Source organism: Salvelinus fontinalis, chromosome 16 (genome assembly GCF_029448725.1).
Source record: "Salvelinus fontinalis isolate EN_2023a chromosome 16, ASM2944872v1, whole genome shotgun sequence".
Lineage (NCBI taxonomy): Eukaryota > Metazoa > Chordata > Actinopteri > Salmoniformes > Salmonidae > Salvelinus > Salvelinus fontinalis.
Genome location: NC_074680.1, coordinates 29,185,789 through 29,204,721, shown reverse-complemented (window position 1 = coordinate 29,204,721; position 18,933 = coordinate 29,185,789). Strand labels below are relative to the sequence as shown.

General features: G+C 43.9%; 1 protein-coding gene across 3 annotated transcripts in view; it reads left to right on the top strand.

Moving 5' to 3' along the window:
• Window positions 1-18,933, top strand: part of rtn1a (reticulon 1a) — a 47,732-nt gene that overhangs the window by 22,490 nt on the left and 6,309 nt on the right. The window contains exons 2-3 of one of the 3 annotated variants that reach the window (XM_055864991.1): window positions 230-934; window positions 1,175-1,858. In XM_055864991.1, coding sequence (XP_055720966.1) covers window positions 230-934; window positions 1,175-1,858 — 1,389 coding nt within the window. Of the gene's footprint in view, window positions 1-229; window positions 935-1,174; window positions 1,859-5,430; window positions 5,752-17,696; window positions 17,804-18,933 lie in introns of those variants that run through there. The other 2 variants (XM_055864992.1, XM_055864993.1) reach the window with 2 other exon arrangements.

The following is an 18,933-nucleotide window of genomic DNA, read 5'->3' as shown; positions in this document are numbered from 1 at the left end:
CGCTGTGTTAAGAAGCAGTACGGCTGGTTGGGTTGTGCTTCGGAGGACGCATGGCTTTCGACCTTCGTCTCTCCCGAGCCCGTACGGGAGTTGTAGCGAAGAGACAAGGTAGTAATTACTAGCGATTGGATACCACGAAAATTGGGGAGAAAATGGGATAAAAAAAAAAAAGTTTGCCTTATCCAATTGAGATCTGTGATTAAATCCACTGTCCATCCTCTCCTTCTAGGTGACGCCTTGTCTGACCTTTTCCGGAAGCCCATGAGTGATGATGGTGACCTGTACACCTCGCTCCTGTCCAATCAGAGCCATCCCTCAGGCCAGGATGCATCTTACCTGTCTGATGATCTGAAGCTCTCCTCTGGCCCCTCCTCCCAGGACACCTTCGACTCCTACAGCATCTTTGGTTCCTCCAACACCAAGACGATCACTGACCTGGTTGATGAGATGCCCAAGTCCCTGCTGGAGGGCTCCGAGTCGAAGACCGAGGCCTACAACTACATGGATATCAGCCATGGTGATGATGTCCACAACCAGAACCAGAGCCAGGGGCCCCTGCATAACCTAGTAAACACTGGGCTGTCTAGCTTGGACTCCCTGGGAGGCTACATGGATAAGAACCCTGCAGAACTTGAGGAGGAGAACCTGGGCCCGGCGCTTGACTCACACTCCTTCCCTTACGTAGAGGAGCCTTCTGAGGATGAGGAGCTGTCTGACTACCGCTCCTACCGTAACCTGGGCACCCCTCAGACCGCTAGCCCTGTGAAGATCACCCTGACCGAGTCCCACCCCCCTGCTTCTGCCAAACCCACTCCCCCGCAGGCCAATGTGTCTGACAACATCCTTAGCCTGGGCCTGCAGGGCGTTCCCATGGTTACACTCTCTGAGCCAGAGGACGACAGCCCCAACTCCTCCCCCAATGCATCCCCAACAGGTAGCTATCACCCACACTCTCCTACTGTGTTCTAGTGAGTTAGAGAGTTCACCATCAACATGGTCAATGGTCTTGGACTATGGTTTAGCTATGATTTGAAATACAGTATTTCAAGTTTGGTAAAAATGTTAAAGGTTTTAAGGTTTACAAATAAAAGGACAAAAACATTTTAAAGATTAATTCAGTGTTTCTTATTAATGCTCTAATTCCCTGACTTTCTCTCTCTCTCTCTCTGTGCAGAGAAAGAATCTCCATCCCAAGAACTGTTCAAGGCTGTCCCCAGCAGCAAGCCAACCCCAGGCTCCACCAAGACCAGGGAGCAGGATGGCAGTAGTGCAGAGTCGGGGGACTCTGAGATAGAGCTGGTCTCCGAGGATCCTCCCCTGCAGAGCCTCCCCAGCACCAAGTCCAGTAACAACCCCAACAACCCCTTTGAGCAGCCTCCCAGCAGCAAGGGAGGTTTCAGCCAGACTGGCAACCCCTTCGACAATCCCCCCAGCGCTAAGGGGCCCATATCCTACAGCATCCTGAGGGAGGAGAGGGAGGCTGAACTGGACAGTGAGCTCTTCATCGAGTCTGCCAATGAGGAGAGCCCCAAGAGAGAGGGGTCCGGCCCCAAACAGGGGGTCAACACCCCTTCACCTCTGATCCCCACCGCTGCTCCCCCCGCCCGCCCTGCCCCAGAGGTGGTTCCAGCCGAGCCTGTCACGAGCTCCATGATGAAATCATCCAATGACAAGAGCAAGAGCCCCATGAAGATGGAAGAGGATTTCCCCACCAAGCCCAAGCCCCCCACGGCTGCCGTGCCCCCGGAGGTGAGGTCTGAGAGGCCCCTCCTGGATGACAAGCACATCACTGAGGGGAAGGGAGACCTGACCAAACCTGCTACGCCAGTCTTTATGGAGGGCTTTGACAAACAGAAAGGTAAGTCCTGTAATTCATCAACTTGTCCTCATCTGTTGATACAGAATTTTATATGGTATTCTGTAGCCTATTTAATTTGGAATAGTGCTGCCCATGAACTCTTATAGCCTGCATTCCAACATACAATCTGTGGTGATAAACCTACCTAACTACACTATTATCCCTCCTTGAAGCCGTGTTATCTTTATATCTTTCCTTGTTGCAGTTGTGTTGCCTTTGCATTATATATCATCACAACATTCCAGAAATGTCTCTACCATCTTATGGAACAGGTAGTACGGTATCTGTCTGTGCATTTGTTTGTCAGTGGAGAATCCAGTGGCTGTGTGGTTTGCCGTTTTTTAACACTAGTTAATTGCATGTCTTTTACCAGGCTGTTGCTATGACAATGGAATCCCTCTAAAACAGTAGGTTGTTCATGCACTGTTTTTACTGCCCTGAGTGTGTGATGCATCAGAAGAGATAGCATGGAAGGTCAGAGTGTTGTTATCTCGGCTGTGTTGACAAGGTTGGAAATAAAAAGGGTTGCTATGAGACGGCTAGTTCCGTTCTCTCTGTGCTGTGGTGGGTGTGAGCATCTTGGATTTTGAGCTGCTGCATGATTTCAAGATCTGCTTCCCTCTGGTGGTAGGCTATAGTTACAAAACATGTCTGAGGCCAGCATTTTTATGATGACAATCAACAGAAGCTGAGCCTCTACATCATTAAAGATATCAACTAATCCCTCACTCTCATTGGATATGTATAGAATTGTTTTGAAACAGCCCTGACTCTCTCACTCCCACATCCCAAACAGGCCATTTGTCTCCTAACTCATTCAGACAGACATCATCACAGATCACGCCAGAGACCACTTTGCACCACATTGAGCCAGAGAGTTCTCTGTGAGTAAAGCCGGACATTTTGTGTTGGCACTTAGTTGTCTTTCTTCTGTTATCTTCTTTTTCATCCTTGTTGTAAATAGTGGGTTTATGTAATCCTGTGATGTCAAATCTGGGGCGCACACACATCAATTTACGCTTAGGAGGATTAATTTGATGTGCAGATAGATGCAGTGACAAAAATATCACAGTTCACTTATTATCTTATGGTTCCTTAGCTGTCACAGCACAATATCCACCTATGGTATGTAACTGACATTCCTTATTCAGATGGGGAGAATAAAGAGAAAGGAAAACATCTGATGTGCTTGAGGAAAAGTCGAAGCCCCTCCCCTCTCCTGGTGTTTACAAACAGACAACCACAGAAGAAGGTTCTCGAATCTCTAAAAGCAGGTCAACCAATTTGATGAAGTTGATATTCCTCCACCACTAGGTGGTGCAGGGCACCATAGACTATAACAGAGGTCCGTGTGTAAGCTGGAGAGTGAAGACAAGCAGAGCAGACATTATGTACCACGGCCTGTGCAGCTCCGCAGAAGTTGCCATGGCAACACCGTCCAAGGGGGGCGCACAGCACAGACTCATATATGTTGTGCCCATTGGCTGTTGCCGTGGTAGAGAGCTTTCTCAAGGCTGCAGCTAGCAGAAAGTGTGAGGGGGATGTCGACAAGGCTGTCTGTACACAGACTGTACCAATGTCACTGAAATAGAGGGGTCAATGTTAACATTCAAAATCCTGATGATATAGTTATTCTCTATCCAAGCACACAGACACTGTTTAGACGTGGTACTGTCTGTGTTGCACTCAGCTCCTTACACGCCTACATGCATCACTGTGGCAATTCCATGCCATCTTAGCCCGAAAATATTTTTGGTATCTCAGATTGTTCTGGCAATTCTCACATAGTAGAATTGGGAGGAAGAATGTTTGACATGGTTTGTACATTTGTATCACAATTAATTTATTTTTTAATCATGATGAAAGTGTCAATTTTGGGCCCTTTTTAGACCTGTACATGAACCATACATGATACAACATCTTGGTGTACTTATACTCCTTATAGTGTTGTCTCAAATTTCAGTTTCACATTCAAAAAATATTATGTTGTTTGTAGCAATATACTCTTCAAACACGTCAAATTTCCAGAGTTGGCTCTCTGGTCATTTTAATGATATGACCCGTTTTATACATAGAAATTGACATTATAGGTAATTAATTGCCATTGCCCCAACTGTAGACCAGGTGTTGTTAGAGCTGCAATCTGACTTTGTTGCCTTACAAAAATTCCTGGTTGGTTTAAAAAGTGTACTTAATGTGGGCAAGACCAAATATGTTGTTTACGTGGTATTGAGATGTGGGATGCATACGAGATGTTATGATTGATTTTATGAGTTATTATAGGCCTCTGTGATCTAAGTTTTCATGAAGTCACAGCCCTCCTCTACGATTACTCATTCAGCAAATCACCCTTTGAATTCAATTTCCCATTCACTGTGTTGGTGGTGCTCATACAATGTACAATGTAGCAGAGAGCCCACTCTGGAAATGTGATGTACTTGTAGAGTATATCGTTCCAAACAATGTCTTAAAATTAACAAAATCAGAAAGGGTACTTTTCAGATATTCATATTCATATTTTTATTGTTGAATAAATGAATGTGAAAAATTATATTTCAGAATCAAGACATACTCCATATTTTAGATCACACTATAAGGAGTATAATGACATCAAGATGTTGTCTGTATCATGTACGGTTCACAGATCATAGGGCCTTACAGGAGGCATGTATAGGTCTAAAAAGGACCTAAAATTGCCACTCAAAAATGGTTTGTAACACAAATGTAAAAAGCATGTCAAACATCCTTCCTCCTAATGAAGTTTATTTGTGAGAATTGCCAGAACAATCTGAGATATCCTAAATATTTTCAGCCTTCGCTGTCATGGAAACACCCTAGAGCTTTGTCAGGTCATTTGCATTGCTAATGCATCCTGGTGGGACCTAAAGCACAAACTGAACCACAGCCTTAAAGCAGTAAACCTTTGAGAGCTATTACTGTAGGCTACAGTGTGTATATTTATTCATTATTATAAAGACAAGCACTTAAGCTGCTCAATAATTAGTGAGACATATTGAAAATAACTACGGTATTTGTGTCATATTGACCGCAAGCTTAAACATTGTTTTGTACAAAGCGTAGAAACAAAGGGCAGAGAAGTTGACTATTTGCTAGATTATTCCTTAGCTACGGTAGGTCCCTTCCCCAGCAGTAGCCTATAGAGTCCTCAGTCTTAACACAAAACCTTTTACCCACAGTCTCAATGCTGTGAAGGATGACGTCAGATTTGTTTCAATTGTCATTTCAATCTGGCACCTTATCCGTAAATGATCTTCTATACAATATTGATCATTATGAAACTAGCCACAAAAATGGAAGCATGAGGGGTGGGCTAGGAAATATGACAGTGCACCTGCCTGCTTCCGACTGAGCTTTATCAAAGGGCATGTTGGTTAACTCTTTCACTACCAATCCCCCAGCCCACCACCTAGTCTGCTCTTAGAATCAGGATAAGCATGAGGACTTTTATTGTGAAGGGATGCCTACCCCCCCCCCCCCCCCCGCACTAAATCATTGTATGGATGATTAGCTGCGCAGTAGCGACTGTGGTGTGGCGTTTACAATTCGATCACCCCCCCCCCCCACACACACACACCCCCTCTCCTCCTCCTGTTCTCGCTAACACTGCTCCACAGCATCATTCTGTTTTTTCCGCGAGCCAGCAGTACCTTGGAAACATTGACTCCCTCCCTCTCGTCTCCGCATCTCATCATTCCAACTATTCGTGCCTTTGTGAGATGAGTGAGTGAATCAGTGGCACAAGAAGAGGAAGAGCTAGAAGAAAACGGAGAAGACTTAAGAGAAAGGAAAATCAGGGAGATTGATCATCAGCATGCAGGCCACTGCAGACGGTACCAAGAAGGAGTGCTCCTGGAGCAGCTGGAAAGGCCAGGGTACTGATGTGTTTGCTGTGTTTATTGTGTAAATCAAATCACATTTTATTGGTCACATACACACGGTTAGCAGATGTTATTGCAAGTGTAGCGAAATGCTTGTGCTTCTAGCTCCGACAGTGCAGCAATATCTAACAGTTTCACAACATATACCCAAAATACACGTAAATCTAAGTAAGGAATGGATTATCTGTCTCTGTGTCTGTGTGTTAGGAGTGTGTGTATCTAGGCTGTGAGTGGTGATCTGATTTGTGTGTATGTATGTGGTGCACATGTAGCCTATTTATGCTGCGAGTGCAAAGCTCTAGTTGTGTGTGTGTGTGAAAGGGGGATGTTGCATGTATGGTTGTGGTGGTATCCAAGGTGTGTGTTAGTCGGGGCCTGGGTGATCAGGCTTAGCTGTTTACCCCCCCCCCCCCCCCCCCCCCCCCCCCCTCTGTCTCACAGCAGACACGCCCTGATCACGCTCTCTGTCTGCCGTGTGAGACAAAGGGGAAAAAGAGGGTGGGTGGGTGTGAGACGTCGCTGATTATGATGATGAATGTATACATACATGCTGTGAGACGTCTGTTGTGTTTCTGTGTTCAGTGTCTGTGTGTGTTTTGTGTGTGTGTGTGTTAAGGTGAAACTCTGTTGGACCAAGGTGTGTCATTGTTATCGCCCTCCCAGTGTGACGCTCTGTGGGGGAGCTGTTTTCATGCCGGAGACTTTGAGCTATTTTTTGTGTGCGAGGCTTTCGGAGCATCCAGGATGGCACTGACAGACTGTCTCCATGGCAACCAGGCCACACCTATCCTAATTACATCAGTCTCATCCATCGGCTGCCAGGGCACCTTGCAGCGACTGGGAAAGAAAGGCACAGCCTTCGTCTGCCTTTTTCTCCATCATGGTGTGCATTAGTATTGCCTGACGAGGAGAGAAAATGGTGTCCCTTCCTCCTCCTTGCCTTTCATTTTCTATTGCAGCCATGCTTATTGTAGGAGAGAGATGGGGTTGATTGGTCTGCCTTTTCCTTACCTGTGAATGAAACTGAGTGATTTTAAGATTTAAAATGGAGAATAGAATAGAATCTCCAAATTAAAATGCAAGACTAATATAAAATATACAGAGAAGGAGCCACACGGGCCTATGTGGATACTTTATTTTCATTGAACAATAACCAGTTCCTTTCATTCAGTCACTGAGAGTTGTGAGCATAATAGCTTGTATTCTCTGAGCTTTCACTATAGACGGGTTGGTTGTTTAGCAACAAAAGCGACACGTGCGCAACTATGGTGCAAAACAGACTAGTTTGGCTTAGCTTGTTGTTGATAACATACATAATTTCTCAAATACATTGTTACAGTTGTTGGTTAGCTAGCGAATCTTAGCCATATTAGCATTGACAATGATACACCTTGGTCCAACATAGAGTTTCACCTTAACACACACACACAAAACACACACAGATAAATGATAAAATTGACCAGTTGGATGTTCTTTAGTTTGAATAAGCTGTTGAAGCAAAGACACAGGTTTGGATACATGTTTGATCATGCTGGCTTGGGGCATGATTTGAGCCAGTGTCGAGGACTTTAGTGGTCTAACCGGGTCAGGCTCAAACTGGTTCACTCTGCCTCTACCTAAAAATGTAGAACATAATCTGACTACAAATCTGAAGAGTGAGGAATATTGCATCAGCGTGTTGAGTATCAGAAGCAGAAATCATCCAGGCCTGTATCAGTGATCAGGGTTTGGCTGTGTGCCACGGTACCTACTGTACGTTTTGGTTCAACATCATGTGTTCATGCTGGCTGGGTAGGACAGTAATCCCCAGCGTCTCTACAAACCAGAGAGCTTGACAGAACCTCACCCATGACTCACTCTGTGAAATAGGCTATAGGCCTATACCAATTGTTTACTGTGCAGTACCAATGTGAAAGCAAAGCCTGCTATCTAGCGCTAAGCCTAATAAAAGGGAATTAGATGCTGAACAAATTATTAATGGGACTTGTAAACATCTCATTCTAAATCTCTGCCATACTTCTGACTTATTGGCTAGTTATTATGAGCACTCCATCCCTCCTACACCGTTTAAGATAGAAACGTCATTCAAACTTTAAAATGTACAGACCGGTCTGGAATAGTGTGCTTAAATACCTTTGATATATTTAATACTTTTTAACCTATTAAGCTTTTTGTAATTTTCCCCCCCTATCTTCACTTAAATTGAACTTTTTTCAACATTCTAAAGCATTCCCCATTGTTAGACAGTCACATGACTTCCAACATTTCATTCACTGTAAACAATGCAATTTTTGACACAAATCAGCTACTTTGACCACTTTCCTAACAACTTAGGCAAAAAGTTAGATATGAAATCTTCCTCTGCTTGTCTGCTATTCAAATCTGAAATCAGAACAGAAATATATTTTACCAATCAAACGGTGGAGCTGTTTTAGTAACCGCGTCAACAGTAAGCTATAGGGTTCGGTGACGTCAACCTTTGTCCTATAGTGATTATGTACCCATAATTCATCATCACGATATATACTGAACAAAAATATAAATGCATCATGTGTTGGTCTCATGTTTAATGAGCTGAAATAAAAGATCCCAGAAATGTTCCATATTGCACAAAAAGCTTATTTCTCTAAAATGTTGTGCCACTAATTTTATTTACCTCCTTGTTAGTGAGCATTTCTCCTTTGCCCAGATAATCCATCCACCTGACAGGTGTGGCATATCAAGAAGCTGATTAAACAGCATGATCATTACACAGATGCACCTAAAAGGCCACTCTAAAGTGGCCTTTTTTGTCACGTAACACAATGGTACAGATGTTTCAAGTTTTGAGGGAACGTCCAATTGGCATACTCACTACAGGAATGTCTACCAGAGCTGTTGCCAGAGAATGTAATGTTAATTTCTCTACCATAAGCCGTCATGTATATCACATACAACATCGTTTTATAGAATTTGGTCGTACAATCACAGACCACGCCAGCCCAGGACATCCACATATGGCTTCTTCACCTGTAAGATCATCTGAGACCAGCCACCCGGACAGCTGATGAAACTGTGGGTTTACACAACTGAAGAATTTCTGCACAAACTGTAAGAAACCATCTCAGGGAAGCTCATCTGTATGCTCGTTGTTCTCACCAGGGTCTTGGCCTGACTGCAGTTAGGCGTTGTAACCGACTTTACTAGGCAAATGCTCACCTTCGATGGCCACTGGCATGCTGGAGAAGTTTGCTCTTCACGGATTAATCCCGGTTTCAACTGTACCGGGCAGATGGCAGACAGCGTGTATGGCGTGATGTGGGTGAGCGGTTTGCTGATGTCAACGTTGTGAACAGAGTGCCCCATGGTGGCGATGGGGTTATGGTATGGGCAGGCATAAACTACGAACAACGAACACAACTGTGTTTTATCAATGGCAATTTGAATGCACAGCGATACCGTGACAAGATCCAGCGGCCCATTGTCGTGCCATTCATCCGCCACAGTCACCTCGTGTTTCAGCATGATAATGCACGGCCCCATGTTGCAAGGATCTCTACACAATTCCTGGAAGCTGAAAATGTCCCAGTTCTTCAATGGCCTGCATACTCACAAGACATGTCACCCATTGAGCATATTTAGGATACTCTGGATCGACATGTACAACAGCGTTTTCCAGTTCCCACCAGTATCCATCAATTTCGCACAGCCATTGAAGAGGAGTGGGACAACATGCCACAATCAACAGCCTGATCAACTCTATGCAAATGAAATGTGTCGTGCTGCATGAGGCAAATGATAGTCACTGGTTTTCTGATCCACGCCCCTACCTTTAAGGTTTCTGTGACCAACAGATGCATATCTGTAATCCCAGGCATGTGAAATCCATAAATTAGGGCCTAATAAATTTATTTATTTATTAACTAACTCAGTAAAACTTTTTGAAATTGTTCCATGTTGTGTTTATATTTTTGTTCAGTGTATATAACATACGATGGTATTGACCCCTATTGGCCAACCAATAAAAAATAAATAATACTTGACTAAACCGTTGGGCTATAGGACGAAATCGAATGTTACAACTGTACGAATCATAATGACAGATAATGTTGTTGAAACCTGAGCCGAGGCTAAGTGCAAATCTTTTATAATATTCCTTTCTGGTGGAGGAGTTCAGCATGGAACAGGTGTGTGTGTCGCACACATGACGGAGCGGTGACAGTCTGATAAGGAACGTCCCGACACCAGATAGTTGACATATCAAAACGAACTCTGAACCAATTATATTAATTTGGGAACAGGTCGATAAGCAAACATTTATGGAAATTTAGCTAGCTAGCTTGCTGTTGCTAGCTAATTTGTCCTGGGATATAAACATTGAGTTGTTATTTTACCTGAAATGGAGGTCAAGGTTGTAATATTCATGTGTAAACATACTGAATTATAATTGGATGCATTTTACCGCCATATCATACTGTGCTATGATTGGTTAAGACCACCCAAATGGTTAGGTCATGGTCAGTTTGATCCTGGTTGGCGATACGTGAACATGCCAGTTATAGCTAGCTAATAAAGAGCTACATTAAGAAATATCCTGTAGTACTGCATTTTATTATTTTGTACAAAGTGAGCAAAACAAGACATGGTGTCAGAGTAAAAGGTCTTACAATATGGATTTTTCTGGAGTTCCTTCACCTCGAATGGACTGGGAGTCTACAAACTTACCCGATGCATGGCGTAAGTTCAAACAGCATGTGGAGCTAATGTTCACAGGTCCTCTGAAGGACAGAGGAGAAGAGGGAAAATGCAGCTACTTGCTCCTCTGGATCGGTGAAAAAGGGAGAGATATTTACAACACATGGACACTTACCGAGGCTGAATCAAAGGTACTGAAAACATACTTCGATCGTTTTTAAGCATATGTTGTGCCGAAGACCAATACGATTTTCGCTAGGTACAAATTCCATGAGAAAGTACAGGGAGCTAGCGAGTCATTTGAACAGTTTGTGACAGAGCTGCGTCTGCTTGTGAAAGACTGTGATTATGCAAACAAGGATGATATGGTCAGGGACCGTATTGTATTTGGAATACACTCACCGCGAGTGAGAGAAAAACTTTTGAATGTTGGGTCTGAGGTAACGCTGGACAAAGCTATCGACATAGCCAGATCTCACAAGCTAGCACAGGCTCAGATGAAAACCATTTAGCGCGGCAGCACGAGCGCATCACGTGAACAAGCAGTGCACGCAGTCAGGCAGACATCAAAGCACACCTCCGGTGCACAGAGAGCGCGTTTTAGAACAGAGAGAGAGACATAACTCCAAAACAGAGCGACAGACTCAACACGCCCCAAAACATGTGGATATTGTGGATACGAAGTGCATGGCGAACAAAGAAATTTCCCAGCTAAAGGCAAACAGTGTACTAAATGTGGAAAATGGAATCACTTTGCAAAAGTGTGCAGAGCTTACCGTGGAAAAACAGTACACACAGTGAGTGAAGATGAAATGTCAATCAAAGAGTCAAACGCTGATGAACTGTTTATTGATTCAGTGACACAGAAAAGTCAAATATCAGAGACAGAGCAAGCCTTTGCTGACATTGAGATAGGAACTCAAGGCACAGAACTAAAGTTCAAACTAGACACTGGTGCACAAGTAAACATTATTCCTCTGAATAAGTACCACAGCTTGACATCTGAATGCGAGCTACAGCCCACCACGTGCAGACTGACTGGTTATGGTGGTGAACAGCTCCCAGTAAAAGGCACATGCACTTTCAAATGCAAATACAAGGAAAGTGACATGATGTTGGACTTTTATGTTGTTGACACTAGAGCACCTGCAGTGCTAGGTCTTAAACCATGTTCAGACATGGACCTCATCAAGCTAGTTTTATCAGTGACAGCACCAGTAGAGACAGACAATCTCCGAGTATGTCTCGACCCAAGAGACTTGAACAAGGCTATCAAACGCCCCCATTATCCTTTACCGACGCTAGATGGCATCACACACAAGCTAGCGGGAGTACACTACTTCAGTGTCATGGACGCTAGATCAGGCTACTGGGCTATCAAGCTCACAGAAGAGTCATCTAAGCTCACAACATTCAACACACCGTTTGGACGCTACAGGTTCCGTCGCCTGCCTTTTGGGATTATCTCAGCCCAAGACAAGTTTCAGCGAAAGATCGACGAAGTGTACGAAGGCCTCGACGGAGTTGTGGCAATTATGGACGACATCCTTGTCTATGGTCGAACCAAAGAGGAGCACGACCGAAACCTCCGCGCGATGCTGCAAAGGTCCCGCGAGAGAGGAGTTCGGCTCAACCCCGAGAAGAGCACAGTCGGCGCTACAGAGGTCAGCTACTTCGGACATCTTCTTACAGCGACTGGAATCAAGCCAGATCCACAGAAGATCTTAGCCATAAAAGAAATGGAGCCACCAAAGAACCGTGCAGAGCTGGAAACAGTGCTTGGCATGGTCAACTACTTAGCCAAGTTCGCACCCAGCCTCTCCAATGCTAATGCACCCCTGCGTCAACTGCTAAAGCAGTCCAGTGAGTTTCTCTGGGACAAGCAACACGACATTGCTTTCCAGAATGTGAAAGACTTGATCACGAGAGAACCAGGACCAATCCTTGCCTACTACGACCCCGACAAAGAGCTCAGACTTTAAGTGGACGCGTCGAAGTATGGACTAGGTGCAGTGCTACTGCAAGAAGGAAAGCCCATCGGCTACGCTTCCAAATGTCTCACAGACTGTAAAATCAACTATGCTCAAATCGAAAAGGAGCTCTACGCCATTCTGTTCGGATGGAAACGTTTCCATCGGTACATATATGGACGACAAGTCATTGTGGAATCCGACCACAAGCCCCTTGAGTCAATTATGAGGAAACCACTAGCCGCAGCCCCGCCAAGGCTACAGAGAATGATCCTTCAACTACAAAAATACGACTTCACAATCACTCACCGTCCAGGCAAAGACATCCCTGTCGCAGACACACTCTCCAGGAAGTTTCTTACCTATAATGACAGCAGCCTCAGTGAAGGCATGGACATGCAAGTGCACACTGTGTACAGCAACTTACCAGTTAGTGACACAAAACTGAAGGAGATCCAAGCAGAAACAGAAAAGAACTCGCAACTCGCACAGCTGAGGAAAGTCATACAAGATGGATGGCCTGAGGAGAGGAGAAAATTCCCTCAGAGCGTCTCAGAATTCTGGAACCATCGTGATGAACTATCACAGATCAACGGAATAATTTTCAAAGGAGAGAAAATCATTATTCCTACCAGTCTCAGAGAAGAGATTTTGACAAAGATCCATGCTGGACACATGGGCATGGAAAAGTACAAACAGAGAGCACGGGACATTTTGTTTTGGCCCGGAATGTGCAAACAAATAGAGGACATTGTTGGTAAATGCGCCATATGTCTTGAATGACGCCCCTCAAACACCAAAGAGCCAATGTTACCTCACTGTATCCCAGACCGACCCTGGCAGGTCGTGGCAACCGATCTGTTTAACTGGAACAACGAGGACTACATCGTAACAGTGGACTACTACAGCAGATACTTCGAACACGACAAGCTTCACAGCACCACATCTGCAGCTGTGATACACAAGCTGAAAGCAGCCTTTGCCAGGCATGGCATTGTAGAGACTTTAATATCTGACAATGGGCCCTGTTACAAATCAAATGAGTTTGAATCCTTCACAAAAGTATGGGAGTTCACACATGTCACCACAAGCCCGCATTACCCTCAAAGTAATGGCCTTGCTGAAAAATCTGTGCAGATTGCTAAATCACTCATGGATATAGCAAAAGGAGACAAGAGAGACCCCTACCGCAGTCTCCTTGAATACCGCAACACTCCAGTTGACAACTTCAAATCACCAGCCCAGCTGTTGATGAGCCGCAGACTCAATCCTTCCCAGCACCAACCAGCAGCTGCAACCTGAGGTCGTCAGCTACAAGGAAATGCATGGAAAACGTGCACAGAGACAACAACAAAAGCGTTACTACAACAGGTCAGCTAGACTACTGCCACCACTGATCGACAGAGAGTCAGTTAGAATCCAAGAGCATGGCCTCTGTAAGCCAGCAGTCGTCATCCAGCCAGCTGACACTGAACGTTCATATCACGTCCACACCGCAGAAGGAGCGGTGTACCGCCGCAATCGTCTTCACCTACTGAACACAAAAGAACAACACACTGATGAGATGAATGTTCCCCTGAAAGAGAACGTGATGGACTAAACACACACACAGCACAACATACACCATACTTACCTGCAACACCACAAGAACTGTTGACTGACACAGAAGCATGCTCAGCATCATATCGCACAAGGTCAGGAAGAGAGGTCAAGCCCAGAGCTGTCCTAGACCTGTGAAATGTCAAAGGGTGTAGGCGGATCGCTGCCCTAAAAGAGTTCCAGACTGTAAACTTGTTATTGAAAGTTCACTTGAAATGCTTTGGTATTTTATTTGTTTGAAATGTTAAGATGTATTTCCACTGTGAAAGCTGAGTTGCTGAGAATCCCTTGTTCGAAAAGTAATAGTATGTTGGATCATTGTTTCAGAGTCTATGTTGATTCAGTTGGTGTAGTATGCAATATAAATGGTTACTTACCTTGAGTTCAAACTGCAGAGCATGTTTTCAAAAGAAACGCTTAGAATATGTAAACATTTTTCTTATGTTTTAAAAGAAGGGGGATGTAATATTCATATGTGTAAACATACTGAATTATAATTGGATGCATTTTACCGCCATATCATACTGTGCTATGATTGGTTAAGACCACCCAAATGGTTAGGTCATGGTCAGTTTGATCCTGGTTGGCGATACGTGAACATGCCAGTTATAGCTGGCTAATAAAGAGCTACGTTAAGAAATATCCTGTAGTACTGCATTTTATTATTTTGTACAAAGTGAGCAAAACAAGACAAAGGTCTTCTACTCTGACAATTAATCCACAGATAAAATGGTAAACCGAGTTCGTTTCTAGTGATCTCTCCTACTTTAGGCTTCTTCTTCTTCTTTGGACTTTATATGGAGGTTGGTAACCAACTTGAAGGTGCATTACCACTACCGACTAGATTGGAGTGTCGACCTCAGTTCATTTTTCAATCACCCACGTAGGATATGCTCCTAAAAAAACAATGAGGAGGTAGGAAAGGCAGGACTTGCAGCAAGTTAAGTGTCACAAATAGAACCAAGTTCAATTTTAGCGCCTGGCTACGCACACGCAATGATTGAATAACATGAGTAATGCGAGCAGTGAATAACACGAGCAGTGTGGTCAGCATGTTATCGTAGTGAGTTAGGTTAACATCATGGGCTGGATAGAGGCAGTCTACCCCGTTCAAAACTGAATAATAATGGATTTATTTGCCTCATAAAATAATTGTAAAATAATAAAGAAAGAAATAATTTTTACCTCCTTGTTCGGGCGGTGCTCGCCGGTCGACGTCGCCGGTCTTCTAGCCATCATCGATCCATTTTTAATTTTCCATTTGTCTTGTCTTGTTTTCCCACACACCTGGTTCTCATTTCCCTCATGTGTTGTGTATTTAACCCTCTGTTTCCCTCATGTCTTTGTGTGGTATTGTTTATTCTGTTTCATGTATTGCGCACGTTAGTCTGTTGCGCTGGGTTACGTTAACATACTGGGTTACGTTAACGTATTGTTATTTCGTGTTCACTTTGCCGTGTGTTTTTGTTTCGCCAAAATAAAAGGCTCCGTTGGCTACACCATATCTGCTCTCCTGCACCTGACTCCTTTACAACCATTTACGCATACCTGACAATAATAGTATTAGAGCACAAACTATCGCTTATAAAGCTGTGATTTAAGAATAGCCTAAGCTATAGACTTTCATTCTTGTTATTTTTGAAAGTGGCGACTTTAGGACAACACCTTCTTAGGCTCGAACATTTGGGGAATAAGCTAAATAACTTTAACTTGTCTTAAAGCTTCTATGATAGACCTAGTAGGAGGATAGGTTATTGGCCATTTGGTTTTCAACTTCGCGTGGAGGGATTTTCCCGGTCCGCATGGATCATCTCTTTCTTAATAAGCTTAAACTTTATTAAACTGGCCATTAGATGTTTTCTATAGGCTATTGATGTTGTTTGTTTTCTCTCATTATTACCCTGGCTACCTTTTACATTTTTAGGTTACTCAAATAACTCTTTGAGATTGAACTCTGTTACATTCATTGTTTGATCGGGAGAAAGCCATGCATAAAATGATGAAAGTGTAGCCTATAGCCCAAAGTCATATTCATAGCCTATCGAATGGAAAGAGAGGGGAATATAGGCAACCACATTTTTTTTACAGCTAGACACAAGAAAGTCAATGAATGTCCGACAGAGAGAGAGAGAAACAATATTTTCTGACTGGACCTTTTGCGCTGCTTTGGTGGAATTCTCTCTGTCTGGTCTACATTTCTCTCTTGCGCTCTGTATATAACAAAAAGTATTTATTTAAATAGGCTTTAAAAAATAGGAAAAGGCAAATTACTCGGGAATGTCACTTGCGTGCTCCCCTGCTGTGTGCCGCGAGACGCCGTTCTTCACTGCGCAGCGCCAGTAAAGTTAAAATTCTAAACCATCATCTGTCACATCACTGTGTCATCACCATCGACTATGGCAGTCAATCATCGTCAGTAGATGATGCTATGTAATATCACCCAACTGTAGTAGGCTAACTTCCCACTGACTGCCTTGAAACTTTGAATTTGTTAACTACAGCACAGGGGGAGCACATTCTAAGAATGACACAATTAGTCATTAATGTAACTTTTGACACATCCACTACTTTGACCACTTTCCTAACAACTTAGTGTATTAAATATTAGTCTACTTCTCTGCTATTCAAATCAGAACAGAAATATCTTCTAAGATATTATGAAATCTACTTCTCTGCGACCCAGATATGAAATCAGAACAGAAATAGTTTCGACCAATCAATTGGTTCAACTACCACAAAAATACTTTTAACCAGATAAACATTTTTTACTTAATGCAAAATTACCATCTAGTTTGAAAACGCGTTTTTTAAAACAATTTTTTTTTCTTTTTCGGGTGGCAGTATTTTGTCAGTAAAAGAAAATGTAGGCTAGTTCCAGACAGTTGCATGATTTGTAATATGATTCAACAATTGGCATTTTAGATGACAACCCAAACTCAGCCATCAAATTCCATTAAGCCTTTATTATGGTATTTAAACCGTGTCAGATTCTATCAGCAGCTTTTAGAAACCATGTCCATGACATATGTGTCTGTTGTTTTGACGGCTTCCTGCCTCTATGTTAAACCATCCCTTTGTCCTTTTGTGTTGAACAATAAAGGCTGGGTGTGTGTCGGTGTAGACACGTTATGTGTCCCTCATTCCACATATTCAGAGCAAGTGAATCTGTCTCAGTTTCCCATGGAGTGCTTTCGCTCTCTCCCGCCATCTATCTATCTCTCTCTCCTTCCTCTCACTCTCTCCTTCCTCCTCCTTCCTCTACCTGTGAGTGGAGGGGGAGAAACTGCAGCACCGTAGCTATGGTAATTGCATCAGGCAGGTGCTCACCAGATCCTCACAGAGCTGAAGCATTTTAATAGAGCAGTACATTTCAGCCTGCATCTTTCATCCTCACTGTAAGGTCATATAACACCCTCACAGACGTTGCAGATCTGCTGAGAAACCCACTCAGTAGATGGTATACTGCCAATGAAGTCACATGCTGCGGGCTATAGATAAGAGAATAAATGATCGGAAAGAATTCCATCTTCCTGTCTGGTGGAGGGAGATCCATCCACCATTTTGAATAAGATAGTCACTTTCATTTTGCCCTTGCTTGGCAGTCTTTAATAAAGAGCTCACTGAGAGGGTGTGTGTACGAGTGTGTGCTGGATCGGAGCTCAGGTCTCTGGCAACCGATCCCCTTAACCCTCCCCCAGACCAATGACTAGCTGGTGTGCTTGTGGCCACTCCCCCTTCATGCTCTTCTTTTGTCTGTGGATAAAGCAGCTGCCTCTGTCCCTGTTCAGCCATGGGAGCCGCAGGTCAGTACACACGCTTCTACTGCACTAGCTAAAGATTTTCTCTCTTTGTGCAATCTGTAGATCAGATCACAATGCACATATGCTGCTGTATGTCAAGTCTCTCCGGCATTGCTGTCCTGCCTGTCTGTTTTATGGCTGCTTCGCTTGGTGCGTGTGTGAATTATTCTTTTTTTGCATCTCCATTTTAAGCAATACAGTAGATAAATGGCAGATCATAGAGTGAGTTTCTGACTAGTAACAGTGGGTTTATAGGGAGTGGCACTCAGTCAGATAGAAATTGAATATTATAGATGAAGGGGTGGTAATCCAGCCTTATTGAGTAGTTATTGATTACAGGGAAAGAGGTCAGTCCGTATTGGTTATTGAGAAGGGAAGCTCAGTATTGATGATTTGGGCAGATGATTATGGGGGTATGGCAAAATGTGCACCCATCCCTCACAAAGCGAGGGTCAGTGGTGGTAAAATTAGAGTCCTTTCAGCACCCAGCTTTAGAACACCTTTTTGGCATCCGCAGATGCCTGTTAGAAAATAAAGATGGCCATCATCTCTGTGCCGCTCACAGCTCCATAGCTAAAATTAGAGCAGGAAGGCGGATGGGCAGACAGGAGGGTTTAGGGAGGAAGGAGAAGACACCCAGAGCACGCAGCAGTTTTTCACTCCTCTATGGAACAGGAGCACAAACTCTTTGGAACAGGCTTTGTCTCCTCCTCCTCGTAAAACAGAGGGCTTGCAGGTGTCACATCAACAGTTGAACATTGAAATACATGAATGTACACTGAGCCACAGTCACTGGATGTGGAGGAGCTGGCTCACAACTGTGGGTGAACCAGACACTTTTCTCATGGAAACTGGGTTTCCAGCCAACACAGGAGAGGGCTGTGGGGGTCACTTGAGCTGAGCTGGAACGGTACACTGACTCAGGCCTAATCCAGGGGTGACAAACCTTTGCCGTCTTTGTTGGGGGCTGAAAACATACTGAGTCTTAGGCCCAAAAACCATAAATAGCAAGACATGGCGCCAGTCTTTTAAGACACCATTGAATTGGATGTATACTGAACATGGCAGGTAGCTGAGTGGTTAGAGCGTTGGGCCAGTAACCAAAAGGTTTCTAGATCGAATCCCTGAGGTGA